The following is a 12,046-nucleotide window of genomic DNA, read 5'->3' as shown; positions in this document are numbered from 1 at the left end:
AGAGTAATACAGTCACCAGCTGACGCAATTAGAGGAACTGTAAGACAGCAGTCGAATTCTCCCGTCCGTGTGTCGTTCACCTAAATGACAAGATCAACAGTGGTGAAATCTGTTGAGCAGAAAGCTTGAAAAAAGAAGTTTGATAGAGCAAAATGTAACTGCTAAGGTCTTATCGTCCCGAAAGCGAAGAAAGAATGTAAATTCTCAAATTTGAGTCGCATAGGTACATCTCAAACTTTCTCCATCTAGTTCCTCATAAAAAATCACAGGATTGACGATTTACATGCCTAATTATAAAAAGAAGAAAAAATGAAAAGTAAAGAATAGTAAAATAGAATCCCTTCACACAGGGGAGTATCGAACCCGTAACTTTTCAACTGTAAGTCTAATAGTGAACCAGACTGTCTGTCTCATTCACCAAATGGTTGAGGGGGACGGCATCATTGGTCAGGGGCATCACTACAGGTCTCTGGTTGATGGACAGGATTTGGTCTCCGGTTTGAATGCAGCCGCATCTGAAATAGTCAGCGGGTTTTCATAAACAATTTAAACTTCTTACCAGCCTAGTTAGCTTGGTTGGTAACGCGTCTGCCTTGTAAGCGCTAGGCCGCGGGTTCGATTCCCGCCCGGGGCGGATTTTATCCTGAAGGGATAACGTTCGTTCTCGGAACGGCTGGCTTTCTCCTATCCTGTTTTCCTTCTATCTTCGATTTCGGGACGATCAGACACAAACAGTTACCTACAGTTCCTCCTATCAGACTTTAAAAAAAAAAGCTATGCCATATTTGTCGACCATCACTCACCGGTCGGCAGGACTTCCGATTTCAACAGCAGACACCACGACACTATTGGGGTAGTAGTTGTGATTCTTCAGAGATATGCCAAAGCCCAGCTTTTCATCGGACTGCAGTGTGATGAGCAAATGTTCTGTGTGTGACACCATCCAGTTGTTGGCCAGGCTCGAGTCTTTCAAGCACTTCAACGAGGGGCTCTCATAGATGTAGGAATCGAAATTGTAGTACGGCCCCGGATCGTTTTGAAACATGTCTGAGAAGTAAGAACACAATATTTATAATATCTGTCTTTTTATTATTACATGCTTAAGTGTGTGAAAGAGGCATTATCTGCATAACAATTAACCAATAGTTTCAAAGCTACAAACCTTCGATCTTGGTAAGGGAAAGGTGGAGATGAAAATTTAAAACAAATAGGTACTTATTATAGTTCTGTTATACTCATGGGTTTAGCCGTATATCGTATAGGTTATTAGTGACTAGAAAACCATACATTAGGTACTCTACTCACCAAAAATGTCTTTTTCCAAAAGCTTACCATTATTCGCTTTCGGTAGAATTTCCATTCTCATAATGTTGCCGAAGCCGCCGCAATTTCTCAGAAACCTGTGAACATCCTCGGCAGTCATACCTGAACCTTCTATCAGAGTTTCATTGATAGCCAAGATCTCATCTCCTGGCAATAATGCACCGCACCTGGAATCAAGAAAGATGAGAATATTAATTAGGTAAATTCTGGACCGGATCTTCCGGGGGTTTTGATTTACTTTTCGTGAATTTCATGACGGAAAACATAATGCAGTAGGTGTTTGGTCCGAGTGCGAGTTTTGGTGCTCTTGAACTTGTCAACAGTTTCTTTGATAAGTTTGAGGTAGGTTTATTAGATAGTACCTATCTATTAGGTTTTAGCTTTCATTTTCGCACAAAATATTTTTGTATTTTTAGGAACTTATCTAAATCTAATATTTAGTTATTGCTTTTGGTTATTTTTTTACTAACTTGGGGAAAAAAGTTATGAGTAGGTATTTGATCTTTATAATTTTAATACTTATTGATACCTAGATGTTAGCTAAATTATGTTATTATGTCAATATTATAGGTAATTATGTTATGGATAAAAATATTCTGGATCACCTAATATGTTTCAATTGATACCGAATGTAATCGTTGAAACTTTTAAATTCTGGACCGGATCTTCCGGGGGTTTTGATTTACTTTTCGTGAATTTCATGACGGAAAACATAATGCAGTAGGTGTTTGGTCCGAGTTTTGGTGCTCTTGAACTTGACAACAGTTTCTTTGATAAGTTTGAGGTAGGTTTATTAGATAGTATCTATTAGGTTTTAGCTTTCATTTTCGCACAAAATATTTTTGTATTTTTAGGAACTTATCTAAATCTAATATTTACCTAGTTATTGCTTTTGGTTATTTTTTTACTAACTTGGGGAAAAAAGTTATGAGTAGGTACGTATTTGATCTTTATAATTTTACTTAATGATACCTAGAAGTTAGCTAAATTATGCTATTATGTCAATATTATAGGTAATTATGTTATGGATATTCTGGATCACCTATGTTTCAATTGATACCGAATGTAATCGTTGAAACTTTTACACAGGTTTATCTGACACGTATGTCAAAGTTCCGGTTGTGAATTAAAAGGAAAAGAACATTTTATGAGCAGAACAAAATTGTTAAATAAAAAACCATGTAAAATTCACCGTCACTAGAAACAATGTACCTATTATTTTTTTTTAATTTAGTAAAAATCGAAAACAAAAACACACCAAGCGCTCACTATTTCGTTGAGTAAAAAGTAAAATACGATATTGTCACATTAGAGCGGCACAGACAGGAGAAGTTGACTAAAAACACGATGAAAATAATCATTATTTTGGAATCAAGCCATCCCGTTCGAACGAAAAATTTGAAATTTGAAGAAGAACGGGTGATTGAGAGCTGTGAGGGGTGAACCTATCGTGAGCAACGTTGCGCGTGGTTAGTATTCAGATGGGTGACCATCTGGGCGATAGCGTGCTGCTGTTTTTTTACGGCCCTACTCAGGCTGTGTGAGGTACATTAGAGAAGGAGGGTGGCTTGTCGCCGAAGGGAGGGTAAAAGCTCTTCTTAAAAGCGACACGAAGTTAGACCCCTGAAGCTAACTAGAGACAAATGAGCCAACCTTGTCAGCTTGGAGGATAGCGCGTCTGCCTTATAAGCGTTAGGTCGCTGGTTCGAATTCGCCCGGGGTGGATTTTATCCTAAACAGATAAGGTTCGTTCTCGGAACGACTGGCTTTCTCCTATCCTGTCCTCCTTCTGTCTTCGCTTTCGGGATGATAAGACCTTAGCAGTCACAGAGTTCTCGATTTTTTTTTTTTATTCTTTTCAATCCATAGGTCCGACTGATTTGTACTTTAAACTTTTAAGAAACATATATTATGTAATCCGCAATTTAAACTTTTAAGGAACAGATTGGAATTGGTTGTCTACTGCGACCAGACGATCGCCTATTTGAACCGTGCCCTCTCTGTAAACCAAACAAAGAGGAAGTAAAATAAATGTTTTCGTCAGCTCTTAATAAGCCATAAGGTGATTGCTTTTGGGCTGAAATTTGGTTTTGGCTACAGAGATTTTACGAGTGGATGCACTGGATGCCCTTCGCACTCAACCTTTGCTAATTCTTTGACAAAGGAAATTTTAGGCGGGTATGCTCCCTGTTTAAAGTCCCCAGCCATACTACGTATCAACATTAATAACTGTACTTTATATCCACGTCATTTACCTGTCCACAGGGCCATCCGGTTTGATATAAGTAATGATGATCGGACTTGACAGCGCAGGGTTTTTCGGATTCAGCCCCCCACGTAGCGTGATTCCCAGACTACCATGGTCTCTCTCTACCATCACGGTGATGCTGTTGGAATACGTGAACACCGAACTCTCATCGCTATCTTCTGAGAACATGAAAGAAAACGTCATCCATTCATTAATTTATTTATTTATAATCATTTTGGAATTTATTTTCAAATTCATACAACCGTAAGAACGGCATACTCTTCGCTTTCGGGATGATAAGACCTTAGCAGTTACAGTTCTCGATTTTTTTCGATTCTTTTCAATCCATAGGTCCGACTGATTTGTAGGTACTTTAAACTTTTAAGAAACATATGTAATCCGCAATTTAAACTTTTAAGGAACAGATTTAATTCGTACTTTACGACTGCTGTTCCATTATCTAGGGAAGAGGTGGAGGCAGTGTTTGTACTTCTTGATCTTAGGAAAGATATTAATTAACGTTTGAAATATAAAAGTGATGATAAGTGCATAGTAGGAGGAGGGAGGCGTGTGTCATTCGGGTTCACAAACTCAAGGATGCACTGTTCTGTGCTTCTGTGCTACACAGACCCCTTCCATACTTCAAAGGGTACTTTACAAGCTACAAGCGGGATTATTGAGAGGAGGAGGGAGGCGTGTGTCATTCGGGTTCACAAACTCAAGGATGCACTGTTCTGTGCTACACAGACCCCTTCCATACTTCAAAGGGATGGAGTTGTACTTTACAAGCTACAAGTGGGATTATTGAGGGGGAATTGAAGCAAAATCGTGAAAATGTGCTCTAAAGTAGCTACTTACAACCTCAATCGCTCAAACCTTTACGGGATTTTGGCAAAGAAGGTATCTACAGAGCTACAGACCTATTCGTTCTGGATTATCTGTGGATACCTCTCATTGTTCTTTTGTAAAAGTTACTCATTCCCGGTGCCGCAAATATCTTCTCTTCTCGCCCTTTTTTAATCATTGTTAAGAAAGAAAGTTCTTACTGTAGTGAATGCAGAAACCAAGGTGCCATCATGAAACTGAACAGGAATAGTACGAATCCAATATTTAAACAATATCTCGGACAAACCTATCCACCCTCACCTGATACAGGGGATGCTGGCAGTGATCTCACCACATATAACTCCAGGTATTTTATGGCATGATTATAACAGTGCGTTGCTCGGAATATAGAGAATCAAGTTCAAAAAGTAGAAGATTATCCATGCCTGTCTGACATGTATCAAAAGCAATATCAAGTCGTCGAAAATTTCATATCTGTACAGTAGTACATAACTACCTGTATCTATCTGTATTGAATGCAAGATTTCTGACCTTCCACCTAATTCGATTGAGTCAAGTAGTCAATCAAAAAAAACACGATGAAAATAATCATTATTTTGGAATCAAGCCATCCCGTTCGAACGAAAAATTTGAAATTTGAAGAAGAACGAGCGATTGTGAGCTGTGAGGGGTGAACCTATCGTGAGCAACGTTGCGCGTGGTTAGTATTCGGATGGGTGACCATCTGGGCGATAGCGTGCTGCTGTTTTTTACGGTCCTACTCAGGCTGTGTGAGGTACATTAGAGAAGGAGGGTGGCTTGTCGCCGAAGGGAGGGTAAAAGCTCTTGTTAAAAGCGACACGAAGTTAGACCCCTGAAGCTAACTAGAGACAAATATCAAGTTCAAAAAGTAGAAGATTATCCATGCCTGTCTGACATGTATCAAAAGCAATATCAAGTCGTCGAAAATTTCATATCTGTACAAGTACATAACTACCTGTATCTATCTGTATTGAATGGAAAGCAATATCAAGTCGTCGAAAATTTCATATCTGTACAGTAGTACATAACTACCTGTATCTATCTGTATTGAATGCAAGATTTCTGAGAACTCCTTCTGTTGTTACATAGTAGCTACCGTAAGCTATCAAACCTTCCACCTAATTCGATTGAGTCAAGTAGTCAATCAAGAAGTAAACAACAAGCTTAGAATTCGTCAACAAGTGTGTTAATACAGTTTTATTTATACTTAAATGCAAATGAAAATCTTTATACAGCACAAGAAATAACATTAATTTTACATAATAGAGACCCAAGAGCAAAGGGACATATTTTTAACTAGTGCTTCGTTTGGTATATCTTTTTTGATGGTTCACACGACAAAAGCGTACCATCTGATATAAACATGCTTACTGTAGTAACTAGTACTACTAGCATTTTAATTGCACTTTTATCTGTACGTTCAAAGTTTTCTCAGGAATCGTTCTCAGTATCGAATTTTTTCCTTCTAAAAACCAAGAGCAAAGGGACATATTTTTAACTAGTGCTTCGTTTGGTATATCTTTTTTGATGGTTCACACGACAAAAGCGTACCATCTGATACAAACATGCTTACTGTAGTAACTAGTACTACTAGCATTTTAATTGCACTTTTATCTGTACGTTCAAAATTTTCTCAGGAATCGTTCTCAGGATCGAATTTTTTCCTTCTAAAATAATTATTATGGAGCAATGCGTCGCGTCGATTGCTCGGTGTCAAAAACAAAGAAAATAGGTATTAAACATTGTATAGAACTATAATACAACTCGTCAAACCTAACAGGAAGAAGAAAATGTGATTAAATCAAAAATTAGTATGTACAAAAATTATCTATTTTTTTTCAATGTCCAAAATCAGGGGTCCGAGAGTCAAAAAGTTGTTCGAAAATCATGAACTAAATTTAGGCCGATTTTTTCTACATTTTGGTCTCCCTCTCATCCTTCGCATCTGAACTTTGGACTTGCTTTACTGTCATATGTATGTAAGTTACTTTTTTATACATGGAAAACATTTTAAAAATATCTTGCATGTTAACAATAGGAACAAACGTGGTCAATCGAGTGTAAATATGGAGTAGCCAACGATCTGAAAACAGAAAATCAGAATCAAGTCAGAGTAGAAAATGTTGAGAAAGCCTGTTGAATTCTATTGGATTTTTTTCCCCACAAAACAAATCGAAGAAAGAAGAATGACAGGATGGGAAGCTAGCCGTTCCGAGAACGAACCTTACCTGTGTAGGCTAAAATCCACCCAGGGCGGGAAATGAACCCGCGACCTAGCGCTTACAAGGCGGACGCACTACCCTCCAAGCTAACTAGGCTGGCTTTTTTCAAGTTTCAAGTAATAAATAATTACAGGATTATAGCTAACTAGGCTGGCTTTTTCAAAGTTAAGTAATAAATAATTACCCAAATACAGGATTATCTATAGAAAACATACCAGATAGAAATATCTAAGGATCTGTGGCATTTGGATTGGTATAGCTGAATCCTTGGAACTGAGTTTGATCCATGGACTCAAGAATGGTTCTATCTACAGGAGTCAGGCAGGGTCTTTCTGCTGTGAACGACTTGTCAAAGTATTTCACATCTAGTGCATGCAACTGAAACAAAATCTGTGGCATTTGGATTGGTATAGCTGAATCCTTGGAACTGAGTTTGATCCATGGACTCGAGAATGGTTCTATCTACAGGAGTCAGGCAGGGTCTTTCTGCTGTGAACGACTTGTCAAAGTACTTCACATCTAGTGCATGCAGCTGAAACAAAACCTGTGGCATTTGGATTGGTATAGCTGAATCCTTGGAACTGAGTTTGATCCATGGACTCGAGAATGGTTCTATCTACAGGAGTCAGGCAAGGTCTTTCTGCTGTGAACGACTTGTCAAAGTACTTCACATCTAGTGCATGCAACTGAAACAAAACCGTCAATTGTTTATTTTAAACACCTGCCTCGGTGGTGTAGTGGTCAAGAAGACGCTCGCCTGGTAAACAGGAGGGCGTGGGTTCGATCCCAGCCAAGGCATGGAATTTCATCCTCATTTATTTCAGAATTTGACCACATAATAATCGAGCTTTAGGTTAGGAGGTAGAGAACGCCTCCGTCGTTAACCTCGCCTAGTGGTTACCTCCCACTCAAGAGTCCTTTATTATTAATAGGTAAGTCCTTCCCCTGGGAATATTTGAATAGAGAAACAATCAATCAAATTTATTGATAGACTGCCCAACGTTTGGGTTGCCAAAACGACATATAGGTACGAGTATTTCAGACTGAATTTTTATAGATAAATATAAAATTGAAAATTTGTTATTATTGTTATTGAAATATCGATGTTATGTATAGGTGATTTAGGTAGCGACTAATTTTACTCTCTACTCCGGAATCGAACCAGCGACCTAGGGCTATAGTTTAAGGTAAGTGAAGACAGAGTATTTCAGACTGAATTTTTATAGATAAATATAAAATTGAAAATTTGTTATTATTGTTATTGAAATATCGATGTTATGTATAGGTGGTTTAGGTAGCAACTAATTTTACTCTCTACTACGGAATCGAACCAGCGACCAAGGCAAGTGAAGACATACTTAGTATTTTCAATTCTTCCTCTAGCTTACAAGTTAGAGATGCACTACCCTCTAAGTTAGGTAACTGGTCTGGCTAAGGTGGATTTAAACAAAGATATTTTTACTTACTACTCTGGGTCTGAAAGGCGGCTCAAGCTCTCTTTTCTCCAAAGCTTGCCAGTCTAAACCTCGGAAATATTCATGAGCCACCACATCATCTCCCGAGTTACATTGAGTAGAGCCCAGTCTTTTCGTGGTGTCCTTGTCTAATAGCTGAAAAATAAAACAAAAAAGTTGATCAAATAATAGCTAGCATGCTGCATGCCTAATCAGTGATATATCCGATTAGGGATTACAAACCCCGTCCAAATTTGCTTCACTCAAGTATTTCGTAGGGAACTGGTGCATTCAATAGGGACAAATAGCCCCAAAAGATGAGTTAAGCTTGTACGAATCCAAGCAGCTTAGTGTTGCCTGCGAAGGAGCTTTGCTCGGGACATTTGGTGTGACGTCATCGCCTACGGGAGCGTATGCCGTGACGTCAAAGTTCACGGTTTACCGGTATTTTTTTAATCGATTTATCTCGGGATCTAGAAAGCAGCTTAATTTATATAAGCGCCTGATATTTATCAGTGTATGCAATGTGCACAACAGAAAACAATAATATCCGGTACATATTCGATTGCAAAATGTTCGCCCCCCCCTTGTTAACACGAAAGGGTTGAATGGTAAAGATTGCTCTAGGCAGTCTAGGCAATAGGTGTTTACCACCGTGTGGGCTTTTGTTTGTAAGTTCTTGTATTTGTGGACAATGTATGAAAACAAATAAAGAGTCTATTGGTAATTAAAAATTAAATCAATTAATGAAAGAAAGAATTGAAAAACTTACGTGAACCAGAATATTCTTGGCCTCTACGGATAGGAACTGTGGAAACCTGGGTCTCTCATTACAGATGGACCAGAACAGTTCATCCTCGTCACAGCCACTGAATGGACTTTGTCCGACGTGCATTTCATACAGGAGAATACCGAATGACCACCAGTCTACACACTGATTGTATTTGAGACCTTTGATAATCTGGAATAAGTACAATAAAATAAATATTTTTTAGGACAGTATAAATTTCTGATAGAAGGAGCTGTAACTGCTAAGATCTTATCGTCCCGAAAGCGAAGAGAAAAGGCAGACAGGATAGGAGAAAACCAGCGAACGAACTGAATCTGTTTAGGATAAAATCCACCCCGGGCGTGAATCGAACCCGCAACCTAACGCTAAAAAGGCAGACGCGCTACACTCCAAGAATATACCTGCTAGAAGGAGCTGTAACTGCTAAGATCTTATCGTCCCGAAAGCGAAGAGAAAAGGCAGACAGGATAGGAGAAAACCAGCGAACGAACTGTATCTGTTTAGGATAAAATCGGCCCCGGGGTACGAAGCTTTTGGTTAAATTACCTCAGGCGCCATATAGTCGGGAGTTCCGCAGAATGTATCCGTCGTTTTATCCAGGTATATTTGCAGCTTGCACATCCCGAAGTCAGCGATCCTCACGTGACCTTCATAGTCCAGGAGAATGTTGTCCAGTTTCAAATCCCTGGGGAAGAAAAATCAAGAAGGAGTGGTTAATTCTAGTTTTGGTGAAGTTTTTTTTTTCCTTCTTTTATGTATCTGTTAGGTTCAATCCCCGAATTTTCCAGGAGAATGTTGTCCAGTTTCAAATCCCTGGGGAAGAAAAATCAAGAAGGAGTGGTTAATTCTAGTTTTGGTGAAGTTTTTTTTTCCTTTTTTTATGTATCTGTTAGGTTCAATCCCCGAATTCGCTCAATGAGCGAGAAAACCGCTCACTCTGCGGAGTAAAAAATGCAAACTGATCAATCCCCAAAATTCGGCAATTGAGCTACTGCAATAGCTCAGTCCGTGGACTGGATTTATGAAAAAGCTCAATCGCCGAAATCGGGCATCATGAGAAAGAAGAATAAACTGTTCACTCCGCGGAGTGGAAATAAGAAATGCCACACCGCAGATTGTGCGTTTTGGAAGTCTTACCTGTACACGATTCCCTTCTTATGTAGAAACCTCATTCCGGATACGATTTCTGCAGCATAAAATCTCGCTAAAAAGCTCAATCGCCGAAATCGGGCATCATGAGAAAGAAGAATAAACTGTTCACTCCGCGGAGTGGAAATAAGAAATGCCACACCGCGGATTGTGCATTTTGGAAGTCTTACCTGTACACGATTCCCTTCTTATGTAGAAATCTCATTCCGGATACGATTTCTGCAGCATAAAATCTCGCCCTGCCTTCGTCAAACCTGCCGGACTGTTGAATGTGAAACATCAAGTCTCCACCGTTCAGGTATTCCATCAAATCTCGCTCTGCCTTCGTCAAACCTGCCGGACTGTTGAATGTGAAACATCAAGTCTCCACCGTTCAGATATTCCATGACGAAAAACAAATGCGACTGAAAAACACACAAGAAAGGAGATAAATTATTTATCTTTTATTAAAAAGTTGGGTAAGGTTCGATCTCACAACAACCGGAAAGTCTCCACCGTTCAGATATTCCATGACGAAAAACAAATGCGACTGAAAAACACACAAGAAAGGAGATAAATTATTTATCTTTTATTTAAAAGTTGGGTAAGGTTCGATCTCACAACAACCGGATTGATTGTATTGTTTTGCACAAAGCTTATGGTACCTTAGATCAATGTGATTTCTCAATTTCTTTTAGCCTCAAGTTACCATAGAATACATATATGGTCTCCTTTATATTGTTACGGTAATGGTATCTCAAGGCTACATGTGGAGATATACATGGTCAGTTTGAGGATCTCATGTATTTGTTCAAGAAGGGAGGAAGGATTGGGCAGGAGAAATATTTATTCCTCGGAGATTATGTGGATAGAGGGGAGTATAGTGTTGAGTGTATCTCTCTTTATTGTTTTGCACAAAGCTTATGGTACCTTAGATCAATGTGATTTCTCAATTTCTTTTAGCCTCAAGTTACCATAGAATACATATATGTTCTCCTTTATATTGTTACGGTAATGGTATCTCAAGGCTGAAAGAAATTGAGAAATCACATTAACCGCATGATGTTCATCACTTGATCCCGGAAACTTAACAGCTCAAAAAATATCAACTTGGTACTTACATCGGTTTGGAAGGTACAGAACAAATGGCATAGGTACGGATGTTTGGTTCCCAAAGCCAGAACTTTCCTCTCAATAAGGGTACATTCTACGTCATCATCCTCCAACACAACATCCTTCTTGAGACATTTGACAGCATAGTAGTAATCCGTCCCTTTTAGTTCGGCCAGGAATACCTGTAAAAAATGAACAGAAAATTAGAACAGATAATAGGTACGGCTCTCTAATCATGGTTCATACTTGAAGTTGAAGATTAGAATTTCCATTCTGAAGATTGTAGACCAAAATTTTCAAAGATTCACGCCGCAAGCGTGGCTCGCCCTGAATCGGCTGTATGGGATTGTGGCTCCCGAAGGTAAGGTTAGTGTAGCTACCCCTGGAATATACTGGTAAGATGAGACTGCAATGTCCCTTTACCCCCGCAATTCTAAACAATAAATTAACGTCTTATGTATTTGAATGTCCAATTTAAAGCATGGTCTATAAGTGCTAAAGTATATTCAACTGAAAATATACGAGTATGTATCTACATATCTGTACACTCTTTGATCCCAAGATTCACACGTCACTATCATTCCGAGTATCACCTATGTTTACCCATTTCTATAAATTTCTAGAACACTAGATGGGACATGGAATGTTGCAGGCATTGATAATGAATAGGTAGGTAACTGGGAAGACTATGAACTTCATAATTATGTATTTATAATTTAATGGGAACATAGGACAGACTGATATCATTCGATCTAATATTGTTGTCGAATGCATTGATGATCGGTCGAAATTTTTCCGTGGTATCAAAAGTGGTAAGAACGATTAAATCTTATTAATACTTCTAATTTTACAAACGTTTTTCTGTAAGTTCAAAACATGTAGGAGCCAGAGCCATTGAGGG

The 12,046-nt window shown here is 38.7% G+C and overlaps 2 protein-coding genes across 3 annotated transcripts in view; both read right to left on the bottom strand.

Moving 5' to 3' along the window:
- Positions 1-385: 385 nt before the first annotated feature.
- Positions 386-3,775, bottom strand: LOC103513020. The gene is made up of 6 exons (XM_008477830.1): positions 3,579-3,775; positions 3,266-3,323; positions 2,366-2,418; positions 1,333-1,490; positions 804-1,047; positions 386-515 (listed from the first exon to the last, which is right to left on the bottom strand). Exons 1-6 carry the CDS (start codon positions 3,773-3,775, stop codon positions 386-388), a joined length of 840 nt encoding a protein of 279 aa, XP_008476052.1.
- A 2,355-nt stretch (positions 3,776-6,130) lies between these two features.
- The window catches only part of LOC103513019 (putative protein kinase C delta type homolog), a 34,679-nt gene continuing 28,763 nt past the window's right edge, over positions 6,131-12,046 (bottom strand). Inside the window, exons 10-17 of one of the 2 annotated variants that reach the window (XM_026826331.1) lie at positions 11,154-11,327; positions 10,364-10,457; positions 10,042-10,102; positions 9,451-9,589; positions 8,887-9,075; positions 8,127-8,270; positions 6,876-7,038; positions 6,131-6,521 (exon numbers count right to left, since the gene is read on the bottom strand). In XM_026826331.1, the coding sequence (XP_026682132.1) occupies positions 6,889-7,038; positions 8,127-8,270; positions 8,887-9,075; positions 9,451-9,589; positions 10,042-10,102; positions 10,364-10,457; positions 11,154-11,327 (951 nt within the window). In that variant the 3' untranslated portion in view covers positions 6,131-6,521; positions 6,876-6,888. Of the gene's footprint in view, positions 6,522-6,875; positions 7,039-8,126; positions 8,271-8,886; positions 9,076-9,450; positions 9,590-10,041; positions 10,103-10,223; positions 10,325-10,363; positions 10,458-11,153; positions 11,328-12,046 lie in introns of both variants that reach the window. The other variant, XM_026826330.1, reaches the window with a different exon arrangement.

Source organism: Diaphorina citri, unplaced genomic scaffold (assembly GCF_000475195.1).
Source record: "Diaphorina citri unplaced genomic scaffold, Diaci psyllid genome assembly version 1.1 scaffold912, whole genome shotgun sequence".
NCBI classification, from domain to species: domain Eukaryota; kingdom Metazoa; phylum Arthropoda; class Insecta; order Hemiptera; family Psyllidae; genus Diaphorina; species Diaphorina citri.
Note: the sequence above shows the minus strand (reverse complement) of the source record. Positions and strands in the feature narration are given on the sequence as shown.